Source organism: Leptodactylus fuscus, chromosome 4 (assembly GCF_031893055.1).
Source record: "Leptodactylus fuscus isolate aLepFus1 chromosome 4, aLepFus1.hap2, whole genome shotgun sequence".
In the NCBI taxonomy this organism is placed as follows: Eukaryota; Metazoa; Chordata; class Amphibia; order Anura; family Leptodactylidae; genus Leptodactylus; species Leptodactylus fuscus.
The window spans coordinates 6,213,218-6,235,852 of NC_134268.1; the positions used below are offsets into that span (position 1 = coordinate 6,213,218).

At 39.6% G+C, this 22,635-nt stretch overlaps 1 protein-coding gene across 1 annotated transcript; it reads right to left on the minus strand.

Moving 5' to 3' along the window:
- Nucleotides 1-4,126: 4,126 nt before the first annotated feature.
- Nucleotides 4,127-11,081, minus strand: LOC142201232 (D-aminoacyl-tRNA deacylase 1-like). Its single transcript, XM_075272058.1, has 2 exons — nt 10,992-11,081; nt 4,127-5,706 (listed from the first exon to the last, which is right to left on the minus strand). Exons 1-2 carry the CDS (start codon nt 11,032-11,034, stop codon nt 5,123-5,125), a joined length of 627 nt encoding a protein of 208 aa, XP_075128159.1. The 5' UTR covers nt 11,035-11,081; the 3' UTR covers nt 4,127-5,122.
- Nucleotides 11,082-22,635: the final 11,554 nt, after the last annotated feature.

Here is a 22,635-nt window from a genome sequence, read left to right on the forward strand (position 1 = left end):
CGTGGCCCATCCTAAGAGAAGGTCATCAATATTAGATCAGCGAGGGTCCTAGAGTTGGGCCCCCACAGATCTCCTGCCTTGGGACAGCGGGTCCTGCCTCGCGCCTGAGCAGGTAGACATTACTGGGAGCCGCAATGTCCTGGAGCCGCTGATCTGTGGGGTCCTGGGTGTTGCACCCTCACAGATACCCTAGCTCCTCAGGATTGTTTGCTGCTCAGACCATGTCAGGTTTCTACTAAACATTGTCATTCTAATTTTTTCTATTTTTTAGGGCCATTGAAGCAAATCCTTAGTTAAAAAAATAAAATAAAAAAATGTAAATTTAGTTTTTTCTCTCCATGGAACCAAGGAATAGATTAAGCCATGCAGGAGAACTATGAAAGGGACCAAGATCCTCCTCTACCCGAGACATCGAACAGGCCACTGCTAATACTGTGGCCTCCATGTTTAGGTGTGAGAGATCCTATAGGTGAGCTCGGAGGACAGCGATGATCAGAGAGGAGGACGAGGAGAAGGTGATGGCCATCGTGGTACAGCTTATATAAGATGGTATGGCCTGAGATGGAGCCACAGCTGGAGGTTCCTCATGGACGCCGTCTCTTCTACCTGCTGCTTCTTCTAATAAACACTCGATCCTCCTTCCTCTCCGTCACTCTCTCACTTGTTTTCATTCATTGCCATCCAGTCATTCTCCTACTCACATGCCCCTCCATCATCATCCAGATCATTGCAGCAGGGTCCCAGCCCAGTAGATGTAGGCCGTCAGTAATAAGTGAGTACTGCTCTCATGGCCTCTTCATTTCTGGGTCTGACTGGAGCATGCCGGATACCTTTAGCCCTCCCTCCGATGCCGCACTCTCCTACTGTTTCCCCGCACATGATGTTCCATGACCTGGTGCAGGAGTTGGCCTTCTTCTATTAGACTCCTTCCCTTCCTCCTTTTGAAGTGAAAGTTTGTCCACGTCTACTCCAGACTCTGCCTGACATCTACTGACCACCATGACACCGCTGTTATCAACCACTTCACTCACGCACTTTCTTTCATTCGATAACCCCTCTATCATCATGGAATACTCTGTGACATGAACCGTCCATCTGCCTCCAAACTCCTCTCATCACATCTCCTCCTTTGGCCTTTTTCAGAGCCCCCACCTCTGACGCCCATAATGGAGGACACACACTGGACCTGATCTTCACCCGACCTTTCACTATCCAGCTTCTCCAACTCCTCTCCCACCATCTCTGACCACAGATTAGACTTGGAGCCTTTGCTTTTTCTTCCCTTTCCTTCCATTTACCTGGTAGGGAACGTTGGCCTGGCCGATGCTCGCTATTCCCATTGCCAACATGAGGCCACATCTGCCTAAACTGGACTAAATGTCGCTCCAGCTGTAAGACTGACACCAGCTACCATGTCTGTCATCAAACCCTAAGGCCCCAAGTAGCGAGATGGAGCAAAAAACACTGCAGAAAAAAAAAGCATCACATTTTTCTGCACTGTGGACTTTCTGTTTCCTTTAGGGTAAGTTCACATGGAGATTTTTGGTCAGGATTTTGAGGCGGTATCTGCCTGAAAATCCTGACCAATTTTTTCTAGGAGCCGTTTCTTCCGTGAGGTGCTCATTCCCTCCTCCGCACTAGGCCCCTTCATTGAGTGTGTGGCTGGATGCCGCTGCAGTGCATTGGCTTTCAGTCCCGGCTACCCGGCTTTTGGCCTCTGCCTCAGGTTCCAGTCCAAAAACCCCGGTGTGGACTTACCCTTATAGGGACGCCGCCGGCGTTTCGGTCGGTATAATTGACCAGCTGTGATTTTCCACTGTAGATACTTTTTCTGCAGTGTTTGGATGGATTCGCTGTAATCCCTTCCACTTTGCAGGTCATGTAAAGCACATTTTTATTTGCCGCTTTTATTTACATTGTTATTGTACCTGCTCGGGCCCCTGGAGGGAGGAAAAGTGTTTGTTGCAGCGAACCCCAAAGTACCGCTATTATCTCTTCAGACCCCCGAGTATAATGATCGGAGGCCCAGGGACGACGAGCGAATGTAAAAACCAGTCTTACTCACTTCTCTGGTCCTTCTATGCAAGTCCCTCCTCCTGCTCTCAATTCACAGCCTCTGTCTCTTCCCTGCTTCTGGAAAAGGACCTGTGATGATGTCACTACAAGGTCCTTCATCGTCTAAGTAATGATCTATACACTGCAGGGGCTGCAGCATCCAGTGTCTATCATAGATCTCCACGTGCACAGTAGATCTATTATATGATAGACAGAGGGAACTGCAGCCCCTGCAGTGTATAAATCATTACTTAGACGACCAAGGACCTTGTAGTGATGTCATCACAGGTCCTTTTCCAGAAGCAGCGAAGAGACAGTTAGAGGCTGTGAACTGAAAGCAGGAGGAGGGACTTACATAGAAGAACCACAGAGGCGAGCGTGAACAGAGTATGACGTGAGGGGTGCACGGGAACCCCCACGGTGCACGGTAGGACTCATTTATATATATATATGTTTAAAAGGTAATTCATTAAAACAGGGGGGTCTTCTAACAAACAATTAGCAGGACTTGAATAGTCTTTTCAGGCTAAACAGGCATATGTGTATCTAAAATAGCGAAAATCCAGTGATGGAGCCCCTTTAATCCTCAGATATTTACCCCCTAACCAGTAGCTTGGGAGCCACAACTGACCCACGACTCACCATCTGTGTGGCCGGCCATGGAAGCCTCAGGTATAGCCAGAAGTTCTGGAGAGGAAATAACAAATACCGGCAATGGATTGTGAATTTTTTTTCAAAAGACATTTTATTAGACAGTCGTCAGCAGACAAGCTGGAGGTCACACATAGACACACACTGTACGAGGGAGAGGACTCCATGAGGAAATAATACACAGCAGAAGTCTTGTCCTGGTGGCCGGGAGGTCTACACCGCCCTGGGAAGAATCACAGTCAGTTGTAGGGTGAACTTCACAAGGAGAATTCTTACAGCCCTCGGTCATAACCTGCCATATCGGCTCGAGAAAAACACTCTCGTAGTAGATACTGATCGGGAATCGGCAGGGGGAGGGGACGAGGTGAATGACAATACCAGAACCTGATCGGGAGCACAGACCGGAGGACCCCAATTATCGAAGACCTCAGGGGCAGAGATATTATCCCAATTTAGGAGCTAAATAAAGTTCTCAGTTTGTATAGGGTTATATCTTTTGAAAATTCTCCAAGGTGACAGTACGGGGTCGGAGGAACTTTTGCAACTTGGCATTTGGAACAATTGCCTCCAATTGGGCACTTGCTCCAGCCAAGGCAAAAATCAAGTTCTAGTCCTCTAGTCCTAGTCCTCTCCTGCCTTCCACCCTGACCCCACGCCACCTACACCTAAAAGAGTACCCCAAACTTTTTTCTTTCAATGCTCCCAGGAATCCCCAAGCCGAGAGAAAAGGCAAAGAAGGAAACATCTAAAAGGGAATCTTTAGCCCTTTTCTTAAAGGGGACCTTTCACAACCTGCAACTTTTTGCATTTATCAATAGGCGGCCCTCCACTGATTTTATTTCTCTAACCCCCACCATTTCCGAGTAATGCTTTCTGTTATTTACAGCACAGTTATGCTTTATGCTGTCAAGTGGGCGGTCCTGGGGTGGAGCAGAAAGACAAGCACCGCCCACCTGACAGCAGGGCAGCATTGTGCTGAAAGTAACTGCAATCCTTGCTCAGGAACGGCGGGGGGAAAGAGGAAAAATTCCAAGTGTTGTGGAATTAGTGGAGCAGCGGCTAGTGAAGGATACAAAGAGATGGAGGAGGGGGTGAAAGGGATTTAACCAAAAACACACACTTCTCACACAACACGCAGAGAAAACTCACTTTTTAAAAGCCCCTCTATACCGACACAGCAGGTCAGGCCCCCGGGGCTTCTGATCGGGGCTAATGATGCCAAGTCCACCACACACGAGACCACCAACCAATCCCTAGCAAAACTGACTGTGACTACTGAGCAGCCAAGTGAATGATGGACGTGGGATAACCAACTCCAGTCCAATGGACAGCAGAAGCCTCTTCAGTGCAGGGACCGAGACAACCTCTTTAAGGGGTTCATTACACAAAGGGAGTCTGCCATAATAACCCAACCCCACAGACAGGCAAAGACAGAAAAATCAGACTACGTCCTCCCCTCACGAACCTCCACCACTGCTGCCGAGACATCACCACTCACGTCAATAGGCAGCTGAGCTGTCCGGAGCCAAAAGGACATCACCATCGTCCAAAGAGGCAATGACCTCGCTGACCCGACCTGCAAGGGAAAAATCCCGCCTAACCCAGCTAACCCCAAACCATCCACCTACAGAGTCAGACTGACACACTTCACTCCGGGGCCAAACCCCCACCAAGTACACGCCACATGATTAAGAGGGTTTAAAGGGATTGTCCACTCAAGAGATCACCAGAGGGGCGCACAGGCATCATAGATAGGGGCCCCAGCTTAGGAATCATCTCTATGAGCCAAAATTGTATAATTCCTGCAAAGATGTGACCCGACCATGGATTACGTGTTAGTGTTTGACTGCAACGTATTCTGTCTAATACTTCACTTCTCTGTGACATGTGGGTGACTTCTGAAGTGTCCACACCTAGCATGGGGGTGAACGTAGCCTTAGCGCGGGGGTCCCCAGCAGTGACCGTCAGGGGTTCCACATCCCCGGCACCAGAGCATGCTGTCCATGGAGCTGCCACATGAAAGGGGGGGTTGTCTTTAACAGGGAGGGGGAACGCCTACATATGTCTACTGTAAGGGTTCATGCACACGACCGAGCGTGCAGGCCAAGTGTCGTCAGTTTTACAAGGTTTTCAATGGGTGGCATATGGTGGTAAAATTTGGAAGACACTTGGGCTGCACACCAGATCGTGTACGTGAAGTCTTAGGCCCACTGGAGGAGGACACGACGCATTTGCACACAACAGACTAAGCAGATATCACACCTAACACAATGGACAGAGATTTCGATCTGTACAGTCTCTACAAGGACAGCAAGCACAAACAACGGGTATTGCATATACTGTGCTGTATTCCATAAGAACACCAATGCTTTGGTCCCTAAGGAAATTTTCTCGGGGCGTTTGGACGCAGTGAATCTTAGGGCTCTCGTTCAGAGGACACGTCTCCCTCTGCTCCGCTGCTTGCACTTGGATCATCCTTGCTCCGAGGAACGCTCTTCTCCCGGCTGGACTCGGACGAGGGTCCTTTGGTTCTCGTCTTCTCCTTCCTTTGTTGTTGTTTTTCCAGCTTTGCCAGATGTTTTGGGTCGGTTGTTGAGGCCGGAGGCTCCAGCTCTATTGTGACGGGGCCGTCGTTTTGTATGTGGACTTGCATATATGCCCCGAACTTGCCGTCTTTGATGAGCTCCGGCTTGTAGACCTTTCTCATCTGCTGGAGGAAGTCATTGTAAAAGGGCTCCGCTTGCTCGCTAGGCATGGCCATGTGATAGTCAGGCTTGTTCCCCTTTAAGATACACTGCAAGGTGAACTGGCTGATGCACAGCACCTCGTACTGCTTGTCCATGACACTTTTGGACCAGTGTTTGCCGCCATCATCCTCGAATATCCGCAGGTTGAGGATCTTTCTTACCATATAATCGATATCTTTCTGAGTGTCTTCCACGGAGATTCCCAGCAATACGCAGATCCCCCGACCAATGGAGCTGATCTGTTCGTCTCCCACTGCAAGAAGCACAAACATATAAAACATAAGTTACAAGGAGCGGACCCTCGATTTACTGACATGTCAGGTAGACATTTCAAGGAACCCGTCAGGACAATTTGGGACACTAAACCATATATGCATCCTGATGGGCAGGGGGTATAATGTCCCATATTGCCTTGTTATAAAGCGGATCCTTTATGGTCACCCGACACCGCCGCTGTCCTTCAGTGAAGATGGAGGAGAACACGTCCAGTGCGCATGCGCCAGACCACGCCGGGGGACACGTACTAAGGGGCAATGAACAACTGATAGCAGGAGCACCAGAGAGGAGTCCGATGGGAGGCAAGGACACGGGCATGGATGGGACACTAAACCCCCAACCCACAAAGATCGGAGGGTGATTTAATGTCCCATATTGACCTGTCGGCTTCCATTTAAAGGTCATTCTTGCAAAATGAGAGGTCCCTGTTAGTGCATAGAAGGGGCCACAGCGGCCATAGCCTGGAGATGTCCGCCTCCAAATATGATGATACATGTCTATATTGATTTGTTACGCCATATTTCCCTAGCAAGACCTCCTGTGCAATAAGTCCTCAGCACCAGTGACACATAAGGCTTCATTCTGAGACATCTGTGAGGGAGTCTATTAATATTACACCAGGAGGGGGACATTATACTGTGCGGCACACCAGGAGGGGGACATTATACTGTGCGGCACACCAGGAGGGGGACATTATACTGTGCGGCACACCAGGAGGGGGGGACATTATACTGTGGGCACACCAGGAGGGGGACATTATACTGTGCGGCACACCAGGAGGGGGGACATTATACTGTGCGGCACACCAGGAGGGGGGACATTATACTGTGCGGCACACCAGGAGGGGGACATTATACTGTGCGGCACACCAGGAGGGGGACATTATACTGTGCGGCACACCAGGAGGGGGGGACATTATACTGTGGGCACACCAGGAGGGGGGGACATTATACTGCGGGCACACCAGGAGGGGGGACATTATACTGTGCGGCACACCAGGAGGGGGACATTATACTGTGCGGCACACCAGGAGGGGGACATTATACTGCGGGCACACCAGGAGGGGGGGACATTATACTGTGCGGCACACCAGGAGGGGGACATTATACTGTGCGGCACACCAGGAGGGGGACATTATACTGTGGGCACACCAGGAGGGGGACATTATACTGTGCGGCACACCAGGAGGGGGGACATTATACTGTGCGGCACACCAGGAGGGGGACATTATACTGTGCGGCACACCAGGAGGGGGACATTATACTGTGCGGCACACCAGGAGGGGGGGACATTATACTGTGGGCACACCAGGAGGGGGGGACATTATACTGTGGGCACACCAGGAGGGGGGACATTATACTGCGGGCACACCAGGAGGGGGGGACATTATACTGTGCGGCACACCAGGAGGGGGACATTATACTGTGCGGCACACCAGGAGGGGGACATTATACTGTGGGCACACCAGGAGGGGGACATTATACTGTGCGGCACACCAGGAGGGGGGACATTATACTATGCGGCACACCAGGAGGGGGACATTATACTGTGCGGCACACCAGGAGGGGGACATTATACTGTGCGGCACACCAGGAGGGGGGGACATTATACTGTGGGCACACCAGGAGGGGGGGACATTATACTGTGGGCACACCAGGAGGGGGGGACATTATACTGCGGGCACACCAGGAGGGGGGACATTATACTGTGCGGCACACCAGGAGGGGGACATTATACTGTGCGGCACACCAGGAGGGGGACATTATACTGCGGGCACACCAGGAGGGGGGGACATTATACTGTGCGGCACACCAGGAGGGGGACATTATACTGTGCGGCACACCAGGAGGGGGACATTATACTGTGCGGCACACCAGGAGGGGGGACATTATACTGTGCGGCACACCAGGAGGGGGGACATTATACTGTGCGGCACACCAGGAGGGGGACATTATACTGTGCGGCACACCAGGAGGGGGACATTATACTGTGCGGCACACCAGGAGGGGGACATTATACTGTGCGGCACACCAGGAGGGGGACATTATACTGTGCGGCACACCAGGAGGGGGACATTATACTGTGCGGCACACCAGGAGGGGGACATTATACTGTGCGGCACACCAGGAGGGGGACATTATACTGTGGGCACACCAGGAGGGGGACATTATACTGTGCGGCACACCAGGAGGGGGGACATTATACTGTGCGGCACACCAGGAGGGGGGACATTATACTGTGCGGCACACCAGGAGGGGGGACATTATACTGTGCGGCACACCAGGAGGGGGGACATTATACTGTGCGGCACACCAGGAGGGGGGACATTATACTGTGCGGCACACCAGGAGGGGGACATTATACTGTGGGCACACCAGGAGGGGGACATTATACTGTGCGGCACACCAGGAGGGGGACATTATACTGTGCGGCACACCAGGAGGGGGACATTATACTGTGCGGCACACCAGGAGGGGGACATTATACTGTGGGCACACCAGGAGGGGGGACATTATACTGTGGGCACACCAGGAGGGGGGACATTATACTGTGCGGCACACCAGGAGGGGGGACATTATACTGTGCGGCACACCAGGAGGGGGACATTATACTGTGGGCACACCAGGAGGGGGACATTATACTGTGGGCACACCAGGAGGGGGGACATTATACTGTGCGGCACACCAGGAGGGGGACATTATACTGTGGGCACACCAGGAGGGGGACATTATACTGTGGGCACACCAGGAGGGGGACATTATACTGTGGGCACACCAGGAGGGGGACATTATACTGTGGGCACACCAGGAGGGGGGACATTATACTGTGCGGCACACCAGGAGGGGGACATTATACTGTGCGGCACACCAGGAGGGGGACGTTATACTGTGCGGCACACCAGGAGGGGGGGACATTATACTGTGCGGCACACCAGGAGGGGGACATTATACTGTGCGGCACACCAGGAGGGGGACGTTATACTGTGCGGCACACCAGGAGGGGGGGACATTTTACTGTGGGCACACCAGGAGGGGGGACATTATACTGTGGGCACACCAGGAGGGGGGACATTATACTGTGCGGCACACCAGGAGGGGGACATTATACTGTGCGGCACACCAGGAGGGGGGACATTATACTGTGCGGCACACCAGGAGGGGGGGACATTATACTGTGCGGCACACCAGGAGGGGGGACATTATACTGTGCGGCACACCAGGAGGGGGGACATTATACTGTGCGGCACAGCAGGAGGGGGACATTATACTGTGCGGCACAGCAGGAGGGGGACATTATACTGTGCGGCACACCAGGAGGGGGACATTATACTGTGCGGCACACCAGGAGGGGGGACATTATACTGTGCGGCACACCAGGAGGGGGACATTATACTGTGCGGCACACCAGGAGGGGGACATTATACTGTGCGGCACACCAGGAGGGGGGACATTATACTGTGCGGCACACCAGGAGGGGGACATTATACTGTGCGGCACACCAGGAGGGGGACATTATACTGTGCGGCACACCAGGAGGGGGACATTATACTGTGCGGCACACCAGGAGGGGGACATTATACTGTGCGGCACACCAGGAGGGGGACATTATACTGTGCGGCACAGCAGGAGGGGGGACATTATACTGTGCGGCACACCAGGAGGGGGACATTATACTGTGCGGCACACCAGGAGGGGGACATTATACTGTGCGGCACACCAGGAGGGGGGACATTATACTGTGCGGCACACCAGGAGGGGGACATTCTACTGTGCGGCACACCAGGAGGGGGGACATTATACTGTGCGGCACACCAGGAGGGGGGACATTATACTGTGCGGCACACCAGGAGGGGGACATTATACTGTGCGGCACACCAGGAGGGGGACATTATACTGTGCGGCACACCAGGAGGGGGGACATTATACTGTGCGGCACACCAGGAGGGGGGACATTATACTGTGCGGCACACCAGGAGGGGGGCATTATACTGTGCGGCACACCAGGAGGGGGACATTATACTGTGCGGCACACCAGGAGGGGGACATTCTACTGTGCGGCACACCAGGAGGGGGGACATTATACTGTGCGGCACACCAGGAGGGGGACATTATACTGTGCGGCACACCAGGAGGGGGACATTCTACTGTGCGGCACACCAGGAGGGGGGACATTATACTGTGCGGCACACCAGGAGGGGGACATTATACTGTGCGGCACACCAGGAGGGGGACATTATACTGTGGGCACACCAGGAGGGGGACATTATACTGTGCGGCACACCAGGAGGGGGACATTATACTGTGCGGCACACCAGGAGGGGGACATTATACTGTGCGGCACACCAGGAGGGGGGACATTATACTGTGCGGCACACCAGGAGGGGGACATTATACTGTGCGGCACACCAGGAGGGGGACATTATACTGTGCGGCACACCAGGAGGGGGGACATTATACTGTGCGGCACACCAGGAGGGGGGACATTATACTGTGCGGCACACCAGGAGGGGGACATTATACTGTGCGGCACACCAGGAGGGGGACATTATACTGTGCGGCACACCAGGAGGGGGACATTATACTGTGCGGCACACCAGGAGGGGGGACATTATACTGTGCGGCACACCAGGAGGGGGGACATTATACTGTGCGGCACACCAGGAGGGGGACATTATACTGTGCGGCACACCAGGAGGGGGGACATTATATTTCCCCTTTGAGACCCCCCATTGCACAGACATAGCCCATGTGACCAATATGGCGGCCGCTCTGTGCAGAACAAGACACCGGGGCTTTGTGACGACCAGAACGGCTCTGGCTGAAGCTCTCACCCAGCTTTCCCAAACTCCTGACAGACATCACCCGCCTCAGCAATGCAGGGCTGTAGGAAAGCTGGGTGAGAGCCGCTCTGACCTTCCATAATAATACAGGCACTGTCACCCAGCTTTCCCTGGAGCAGGAATAACTTGCAGGGCCATAGAACAGGGGAAGGTTTATGCCCCCTCCCCCTAGCGCCCCCTGTTGGAGAGCAGCGCTCAGTGACTAGTGCACAGCAAGGCCTGCTGCTCCTGAAAACTAGTGGTGTAACCCGGGAAAGAAACGCAGTGTGTGACTTGTCATGAGGACGAGCCTCCATGTCTGCTGACAGGAAGGAAGTCCCGGCCGCCCTGCACGGGGAGGAGACTCTATGGTCCGCACCTCTCCCCCCTCACTAACACACAAGTGGCCGCTCCTCTGCCTGCCAGTGACAGCCTGCACTCACCGCTCACACCGGCCTGGGTCACTCTCTGGATTACCGCTCTCATCGTGCTCCGCCGGGATCAGGACCAGCAGCCTCCGCTCTGCAGCAACTCCGCCAACTGCCCACAGCGACCCCTGGTGGCGGAGAGAGAGCGGAGCAGCTGTGCGGCTATAAATACAATATCCTGTATACCGAGAGAATGACTGAAATACATAGTATATAGTCAGTGTGATAAATAGTATATAGTGAGTGTGACTGCAATAAATAGTATATAGTGAGTGTAATAAATAGTGTATACTGAGTGTAATAAATAGTGTATACTGAGTGTGATAAATAGTATATACTGAGTGTGACTGCAATAAATAGTATATAGTGAGTGTGATAAATAGTATATACTGAGTGTGACTGCAATAAATAGTATATAGTGAGTGTGATAAATAGTATATACTGAGTGTGATAAATATTATATAGTGAGTGTGATAAATAGTATATAGTGAGTGTGATAAATAGTGTATACTGAGTGTGACTGCAATAAATAGTATATACTGAGTGTGATAAATAGTATATACTGAGTGTGATAAATATTATATAGTGAGTGTGATAAATAGTATATACTGAGTGTGATAAATAGTATATAATGAGTGTGATAAATAGTATATACTGAGTGTAATAAATAGTGTATACTGAGTGTAATAAAAAGTATATACTGAGTGTGATAAATAGTATATACTGAGTGTAATAAATAGTATATACTGAGTGTAATAAATAGTATATACTGAGTGTGATAAATAGTATATACTGAGTGTGATAAATAGTATATACTGAGTGTAATAAATAGTGTATACTGAGTGTAATAAATAGTGTATACTGAGTGTGATAAATAGTGTATACTGAGTGTGATAAATAGTATATACTGAGTGTAATAAATAGTATATACTGAGTGTGATAAATAGTATATACTGAGTGTGATAAATAGTATATACTGAGTGTAATAAATAGTGTATACTGAGTGTAATAAATAGTATATGCTGAGTGTAATAAATAGTGTATACTGAGTGTAATAAAAAGTATATACTGAGTGTGATAAATAGTAGATACTGAGTGTAATAAATAGTATATACTGAGTGTGATAAATAGTATATACTGAGTGTGATAAATAGTATATACTGAGTGTGATAAATAGTGTATACTGAGTGTGATAAATAGTATATACTGAGTGTAATAAATAGTATATACTGAGTGTGATAAATAGTATATACTGAGTGTGATAAATAGTATATACTGAGTGTGATAAATAGTGTATACTGAGTATAATAAATAGTGTATACTGAGTTTAACAAATAGTATATACTGTCTGACTACAATAAATAGTATATACTGAGTGTGACGGTGATAAATAGTATATACTGACTGTGACTGTAATATATAGTATATATTGAGTGTGACTGTAATAAATAGTATATACTGAGTGTGATAAATAGTATATACTGAGTGTGACTGCAAAAAATAGTATATACTGAGTGTGACTGTAATAAATAGTATATACTGAGTGTGACTGTAATAAATAGTATGTACTGAGTGTGACTGTAATAAATAGTATGTACTGAGTGTGATAAATAGTATATACTGAGTGTGACTGCAATAAATAGTATATACTGAGTGTGATAAATAGTATATACTGAGTGTGACTGCAATAAATAGTATATACTGAGTGTGATAAATAGTATATAGTGAGTGTGATAAATAGTATATACTGAGTGTGACTGCAATAAATAGTATATACTGAGTGTGATAAATAGTATATACTGAGTGTGATAAATATTATATAGTGAGTGTGATAAATAGTGTATACTGAGTGTGACTGCAATAAATAGTATATACTGAGTGTGATAAATAGTATATACTGAGTGTGATAAATATTATATAGTGAGTGTGATAAATAGTATATACTGAGTGTGACTGCAATAAATAGTATATACTGAGTGTGATAAATAGTATATACTGAGTGTGATAAATAGTATATACTGAGTGTAATAAATAGTGTATACTGAGTGTAATAAAAAGTATATACTGAGTGTGATAAATAGTATATACTGAGTGTAATAAATAGTATATACTGAGTGTAATAAATAGTGTATACTGAGTATAATAAATAGTATATACTGAGTGTAATAAATAGTATATACTGAGTGTAATAAATAGTGTATACTGAGTATAATAAATAGTATATACTGAGTGTAATAAATAGTGTATACTGAGTGTAATAAAAAGTATATACTGAGTGTGATAAATAGTATATACTGAGTGTAATAAATAGTATATACTGAGTGTAATAAATAGTGTATACTGAGTATAATAAATAGTGTATACTGAGTGTAATAAATAGTATATGCTGAGTGTAATAAATAGTGTATACTGAGTGTAATAAAAAGTATATACTGAGTGTGATAAATAGTAGATACTGAGTGTGATAAATAGTATATACTGAGTATAATAAATAGTGTATACTGAGTGTAATAAATAGTGTATACTGAGTGTGATAAATAGTATATACTGAGTGTAATAAATAGTATATACTGAGTGTGATAAATAGTATATACTGAGTGTGATAAATAGTGTATACTGAGTGTGATAAATAGTATATACTGAGTGTGATAAATAGTGTATACTGAGTATAATAAATAGTGTATACTGAGTTTAACAAATAGTATATACTGTCTGACTACAATAAATAGTATATACTGAGTGTGACTGTAATAAATAGTATATACTGAGTGTGATAAATAGTATATACTGAGTGTGACTGCAAAAAATAGTATATACTGAGTGTGACTGTAATAAATAGTATATACTGAGTGTGACTGTAATAAATAGTATGTACTGAGTGTGATAAATAGTATATACTGAGTGTGACTGCAATAAATAGTATATACTGAGTGTGATAAATAGTATATACTGAGTGTGACTGCAATAAATAGTATATACTGAGTGTGATAAATAGTATATAGTGAGTGTGATAAATAGTATATACTGAGTGTGACTGCAATAAATAGTATATACTGAGTGTGATAAATAGTATATACTGAGTGTGATAAATATTATATAGTGAGTGTGATAAATAGTGTATACTGAGTGTGACTGCAATAAATAGTATATACTGAGTGTGATAAATAGTATATACTGAGTGTGATAAATATTATATAGTGAGTGTGATAAATAGTATATACTGAGTGTGACTGCAATAAATAGTATATACTGAGTGTGATAAATAGTATATACTGAGTGTGATAAATAGTATATACTGAGTGTAATAAATAGTATATACTGAGTGTAATAAATAGTGTATACTGAGTGTAATAAATAGTGTATACTGAGTGTGATAAATAGTATATACTGAGTGTAATAAATAGTATATACTGAGTGTGATAAATAGTATATACTGAGTGTGATAAATAGTATATACTGAGTGTAATAAATAGTGTATACTGAGTGTAATAAATAGTGTATACTGAGTGTGATAAATAGTGTATACTGAGTGTGATAAATAGTATATACTGAGTGTAATAAATAGTATATACTGAGTGTGATAAATAGTATATACTGAGTATAATAAATAGTGTATACTGAGTGTAATAAATAGTGTATACTGAGTGTGATAAATAGTATATACTGAGTGTAATAAATAGTATATACTGAGTGTGATAAATAGTATATGCTGAGTGTAATAAATAGTGTATACTGAGTGTAATAAAAAGTATATACTGAGTGTGATAAATAGTATATACTGAGTGTGATAAATAGTGTATACTGAGTGTGATAAATAGTATATACTGAGTGTGATAAATAGTGTATACTGAGTATAATAAATAGTGTATACTGAGTTTAACAAATAGTATATACTGTCTGACTACAATAAATAGTATATACTGAGTGTGACGGTGATAAATAGTATATACTGACTGTGACTGTAATATATAGTATATATTGAGTGTGATAAATAGTATATACTGAGTGTGATAAATAGTATATACTGAGTGTGATAAATAGTATATACTGAGTGTGACTGCAATAAATAGTATATACTGAGTGTGATAAATAGTGTATACTGAGTGTGACTGCAATAAATAGTATATACTGAGTGTGATAAATAGTATATACTGAGTGTGATAAATAGTATATACCGAGTGTGACTGTAATAAATAGTATATACTGAGTGTGATAAATAGTATATACTGAGTGTGACTGCAATAAATAGTATATACTGAGTGTGACTGCAATAAATAGTATATACTGAGTGTGACTGTAATAAATAGTATATACTGAGTGTGACTGTAATAAATAGTATGTACTGAGTGTGACTGTAATAAATAGTATATACTGAGTGTGATAAATAGTATATACTGAGTGTGACTGCAATAAATAGTATATACTGAGTGTGATAAATAGTATATACCGAGTGTGACTGTAATAAATAGTATATACTGAGTGTGATAAATAGTATATACTGAGTGTGCCTGCAATAAATAGTATATACTGAGTGTGACTGTAATAAATAGTATATACCGAGTGTGACTGTAATAAATAGTATATACTGAGTGTGATAAATAGTATATACTGAGTGTGACTGCAATAAATAGTATATACTGAGTGTGATAAATAGTATATACTGAGTGTGATAAATAGTATATACTGAGTGTGATAAATAGTGTATACTGAGTGTAATAAATAGTGTATACTGAGTGTAATAAATAGTATATACTGAGTGTAATAAAAAGTATATACTGAGTGTAATAAATAGTATATACTGAGTGTGATAAATAGTATATACTGAGTATAATAAATAGTATATACTGAGTGTAGTAAATAGTATATACTGAGTGTGATAAATAGTATATACTGAGTGTGATAAATAGTATATACTGAGTGTGATAAATAGTATATACTGAGTGTGATAAATAGTATATACTGAGTGTGATAAATAGTATATACTGAGTGTGATAAATAGTATATACTGAGTGTAATAAATAGTATATACTGAGTGTGATAAATAGTATATACTGAGTGTGATAAATAGTATATACTGAGTGTGATAAATAGTATATACTGAGTGTGATAAATAGTGTATACTGAGTATAATAAATAATATATACTGAGTGTAGTAAATAGTATATACTGAGTGTGATAAATAGTATATACTGAGTGTAATAAATAGTATATACTGAGTGTGATAAATAGTATATACTGAGTGTGATAAATAGTATATACTGAGTGTGATAAATAGTATATACTGAGTGTAGTAAATAGTATATACTGAGTGTAATAAATAGTATATACTGAGTGTGATAAATAGTATATACTGAGTGTGATAAATAGTATATACTGAGTGTGATAAATAGTGTATACTGAGTATAATAAATAATATATACTGAGTGTAGTAAATAGTATATACTGAGTGTGATAAATAGTATATACTGAGTGTAATAAATAGTATATACTGAGTGTGATAAATAGTATATACTGAGTGTGATAAATAGTATATACTGAGTGTGATAAATAGTATATACTGAGTGTAGTAAATAGTATATACTGAGTGTGATAAATAGTGTATACTGAGTGTAATAAATAGCGTATACTGAGTGTAATAAATAGCGTATACTGAGTGTGATAAATAGTGTATACTGAGTGTGATAAATAGTATATACTGAGTGTGATAAATAGTATATACTGAGAGTAATAAATAGTGTATACTGAGTGTAATAAATAGTGTATACTGAGTGTAATAAATAGTATATACTGAGAGTAATAAATAGTGTATACTGAGTGTAATAAATAGTATATACTGAGAGTAATAAATAGTGTATACTGAGTGTAATGAATAGTATATACTGAGTGTAATAAATAGTATATACTGAGTGTGATAAATAGTGTATGCTGAGTGTGATAAATAGTATATAGTGAGTGTAATAAATAGTATATACTGAGTGTAATAAATAGTGTATACTGAGTGTGATAAATAGTGTATACTGAGTGTGATAAATAGTATATACTGAGTGTAATAAATAGTATATACTGAGTGTGATAAATAGTGTATACTGAGTGTGATAAATAGTATATACTGAGTGTGATAAATAGTGTATACTGAGTGTGATAAATAGTGTATACTGAGTGTGATAAATAGTATATACTGAGTGTGATAAATAGTGTATACTGAGTGTGATAAATAGTGTATACTGAGTGTAATAAATAGTATATAGTGAGTGTGATAAATAGTGTATACTGAGTGTGATAAATAGTGTATACTGAGTGTGATAAATAGTATATAGTGAGTGTGATAAATAGTGTATACTGAGTGTGATAAATAGTATATACTGAGTGTGACTGTAATAAATAGTTTATACTGAGTGTAATAAATAGTATATACTGAGAGTAATAAATAGTATATACTGAGTGTAATAAATAGCATATACTGAGTGTAATAAATAGTATATACTGAGTGTAATAAATAGTGTATACTGAGTGTGATAAATAGTATATACTGAGTGTGATAAATAGTATATAGTGAGTGTGATAAATAGTATATACTGAGTGTGATAATTTGTATATACTGAGTGTGATAAATAGTATATACTGAGTGTGATAAATAGTGTATACTGAGTGTGATAATTTGTATATACTGAGTGTGATAAATAGTATATAATGAGTGTAATAAATAGTATATACTGAGTGTAATAAATAGTGTATACTGAGTGTGATAAATAGTATATACTGAGTGTAATAAATAGTATATACTGAGTGTGATAAATAGTATATACTGAGTGTGATAAATAGTATATACTGAGTGTGATAAATAGTGTATACTGAGTGTGATAAATAGTATATACTGAGTGTAATAAATAGTATATACTGAGTGTGATAAATAGTATATACTGAGTGTGTTAAATAGTATATACTGAGTGTGATAAATAGTGTATACTGAGTATAATAAATAGTGTATACTGAGTGTAATAAATAGTATATGCTGAGTGTAATAAATAGTGTATACTGAGTGTAATAAAAAGTATATACTGAGTGTGATAAATAGTATATACTGAGTGTGATAAATAGTGTATACTGAGTGTGATAAATAGTATATACTGAGTGTGATAAATAGTGTATACTGAGTATAATAAATAGTGTATACTGAGTTTAACAAATAGTATATACTGTCTGACTACAATAAATAGTATATACTGAGTGTGACGGTGATAAATAGTATATACTGACTGTGACTGTAATATATAGTATATATTGAGTGTGACTGTAATAAATAGTATATACTGAGTGTGATAAATAGTATATACTGAGTGTGACTGCAAAAAATAGTATATACTGAGTGTGACTGTAATAAATAGTATATACTGAGTGTGACTGTAATAAATAGTATGTACTGAGTGTGATAAATAGTATATACTGAGTGTGACTGCAATAAATAGTATATACTGAGTGTGATAAATAGTATATACTGAGTGTGACTGCAATAAATAGTATATACTGAGTGTGATAAATAGTATATAGTGAGTGTGATAAATAGTGTATACTGAGTGTGACTGCAATAAATAGTATATACTGAGTGTGATAAATAGTATATACTGAGTGTGATAAATATTATATAGTGAGTGTGATAAATAGTATATACTGAGTGTGACTGCAATAAATAGTATATACTGAGTGTGATAAATAGTATATACTGAGTGTGATAAATAGTATATACTGAGTGTAATAAATAGTGTATACTGAGTGTAATAAAAAGTATATACTGAGTGTGATAAATAGTATATACTGAGTGTAATAAATAGTATATACTGAGTGTAATAAATAGTGTATACTGAGTATAATAAATAGTATATACTGAGTGTAATAAATAGTGTATACTGAGTGTAATAAATAGTGTATACTGAGTGTGATAAATAGTGTATACTGAGTGTGATAAATAGTATATACTGAGTGTAATAAATAGTATATACTGAGTGTGATAAATAGTATATACTGAGTGTGATAAATAGTATATACTGAGTGTAATAAATAGTGTATACTGAGTATAATAAATAGTGTATACTGAGTGTAATAAATAGTGTATACTGAGTGTGATAAATAGTATATACTGAGTGTAATAAATAGTATATACTGAGTGTGATAAATAGTATATACTGAGTGTGATAAATAGTATACTGAGTGTGATAAATATTATATAGTGAGTGTGATAAATAGTATATACTGAGTGTGATAAATAGTATATACTGAGTGTGACTGCAATAAATAGTATATACTGAGTGTGATAAATAGTATATACTGAGTGTGATAAATATTATATAGTGAGTGTGATAAATAGTATATACTGAGTGTGACTGCAATAAATAGTATATACTGAGTGTGATAAATAGTATATACTGAGTGTGATAAATAGTATATACTGAGTGTAATAAATAGTGTATACTGAGTGTAATAAAAAGTATATACTGAGTGTGATAAATAGTATATACTGAGTGTAATAAATAGTATATACTGAGTGTAATAAATAGTGTATACTGAGTATAATAAATAGTATATACTGAGTGTAATAAACAGTGTATACTGAGTGTAATAAATAGTGTATACTGAGTGTGATAAATAGTGTATACTGAGTGTGATAAATAGTATATACTGAGTGTAATAAATAGTATATACTGAGTGTGATAAATAGTATATACTGAGTGTGATAAATAGTATATACTGAGTGTAATAAATAGTGTATACTGAGTATAATAAATAGTGTATACTGAGTGTAATAAATAGTGTATACTGAGTGTGATAAATAGTATATACTGAGTGTAATAAATAGTATATACTGAGTGTGATAAATAGTATATACTGAGTGTGATAAATAGTATATACTGAGTGTAATAAATAGTGTATACTGAGTATAATAAATAGTGTATACTGAGTGTAATAAATAGTATATGCTGAGTGTAATAAATAGTGTATACTGAGTGTAATAAAAAGTATATACTGAGTGTGATAAATAGTAGATACTGAGTGTAATAAATAGTATATACTGAGTGTGATAAATAGTATATAGTGAGTGTGATAAATAGTATATACTGAGTGTGATAAATAGTGTATACTGAGTGTGATAAATAGTATATACTGAGTGTAATAAATAGTATATACTGAGTGTGATAAATAGTATATACTGAGTGTGATAAATAGTATATACTGAGTGTGATAAATAGTGTATACTGAGTATAATAAACAGTGTATACTGAGTGTAATAAATAGTATATGCTGAGTGTAATAAATAGTGTATACTGAGTGTAATAAAAAGTATATACTGAGTGTGATAAATAGTATATACTGAGTGTGATAAATAGTGTATACTGAGTGTGATAAATAGTATATACTGAGTGTGATAAATAGTGTATACTGAGTATAATAAATAGTGTATACTGAGTTTAACAAATAGTATATACTGTCTGACTACAATAAATAGTATATACTGAGTGTGACGGTGATAAATAGTATATACTGACTGTGACTGTAATATATAGTATATATTGAGTGTGACTGTAATAAATAGTATATACTGAGTGTGATAAATAGTATATACTGAGTGTGACTGCAAAAAATAGTATATACTGAGTGTGACTGTAATAAATAGTATATACTGAGTGTGACTGTAATAAATAATATGTACTGAGTGTGATAAATAGTATATACTGAGTGTGACTGCAATAAATAGTATATACTGAGTGTGATAAATAGTATATACTGAGTGTGACTGCAATAAATAGTATATACTGAGTGTGATAAATAGTATATAGTGAGTGTGATAAATAGTATATACTGAGTGTGACTGCAATAAATAGTATATACTGAGTGTGATAAATATTATATAGTGAGTGTGATAAATAGTGTATACTGAGTGTGACTGCAATAAATAGTATATACTGAGTGTGATAAATAGTATATACTGAGTGTGATAAATATTATATAGTGAGTGTGATAAATAGTATATACTGAGTGTGACTGCAATAAATAGTATATACTGAGTGTGATAAATAGTATATACTGAGTGTGATAAATAGTATATACTGAGTGTAATAAATAGTGTATACTGAGTGTAATAAAAAGTATATACTGAGTGTGATAAATAGTATATACTGAGTGTAATAAATAGTATATACTGAGTGTAATAAATAGTGTATACTGAGTATAATAAATAGTATATACTGAGTGTAATAAATAGTGTATACTGAGTGTAATAAATAGTGTATACTGAGTTTGATAAATAGTGTATACTGAGTGTGATAAATAGTATATACTGAGTGTAATAAATAGTATATACTGAGTGTGATAAATAGTATATACTGAGTGTGATAAATAGTATATACTGAGTGTAATAAATAGTGTATACTGAGTGTAATAAATAGTGTATACTGAGTGTGATAAATAGTGTATACTGAGTGTGATAAATAGTATATACTGAGTGTAATAAATAGTATATACTGAGTGTGATAAATAGTATATACTGAGTATAATAAATAGTGTATACTGAGTGTAATAAATAGTGTATACTGAGTGTGATAAATAGTATATACTGAGTGTAATAAATAGTATATACTGAGTGTGATAAATAGTATATACTGAGTGTGATAAATAGTATATACTGAGTGTAATAAATAGTGTATACTGAGTATAATAAATAGTGTATACTGAGTGTAATAAATAGTATATGCTGAGTGTAATAAATAGTGTATACTGAGTGTAATAAAAAGTATATACTGAGTGTGATAAATAGTAGATACTGAGTGTAATAAATAGTATATACTGAGTGTGATAAATAGTATATACTGAGTGTGATAAATAGTATATACTGAGTGTGATAAATAGTGTATACTGAGTGTGATAAATAGTATATACTGAGTGTGATAAATAGTATATACTGAGTGTAATAAATAGTATATACTGAGTGTGATAAATAGTATATACTGAGTGTGATAAATAGTGTATACTGAGTGTGATAAATAGTATATACTGAGTGTAATAAATAGTATATACTGAGTGTGATAAATAGTGTATACTGAGTATAATAAATAGTGTATACTGAGTGTAATAAATAGTATATGCTGAGTGTAATAAATAGTGTATACTGAGTGTAATAAAAAGTATATACTGAGTGTGATAAATAGTATATACTGAGTGTGATAAATAGTGTATACTGAGTGTGATAAATAGTATATACTGAGTGTGATAAATAGTGTATACTGAGTATAATAAATAGTGTATACTGAGTTTAACAAATAGTATATACTGTCTGACTACAATAAATAGTATATACTGAGTGTGACGGTGATAAATAGTATATACTGACTGTGACTGTAATATATAGTATATATTGAGTGTGACTGTAATAAATATTATATACTGAGTGTGATAAATAGTATATACTGAGTGTGACTGCAAAAAATAGTATATACTGAGTGTGACTGTAATAAATAGTATGTACTGAGTGTGACTGTAATAAATAGTATATACTGAGTGTGATAAATAGTATATACTGAGTGTGACTGCAATAAATAGTATATACTGAGTGTGACTGCAATAAATAGTATATACTGAGTGTGACTGTAATAAATAGTATATACTGAGT

What these genes read in the sequence shown, in the direction of transcription:
- LOC142201232 (XM_075272058.1), bottom strand. Translation starts at nt 11,034, where the DNA reads ATGAGAGCGGTAATCCAGAGAGTGACCCAGGCCGGTGTGAGCG. An exon ending in GACCCAGGCCGGTGTGAGCG is followed by an intron (nt 5,707 to 10,991) that starts GTGAGTGCAGGC and finishes TGCTTCTTGCAG; the next exon opens with TGGGAGACGAACAGATCAGC.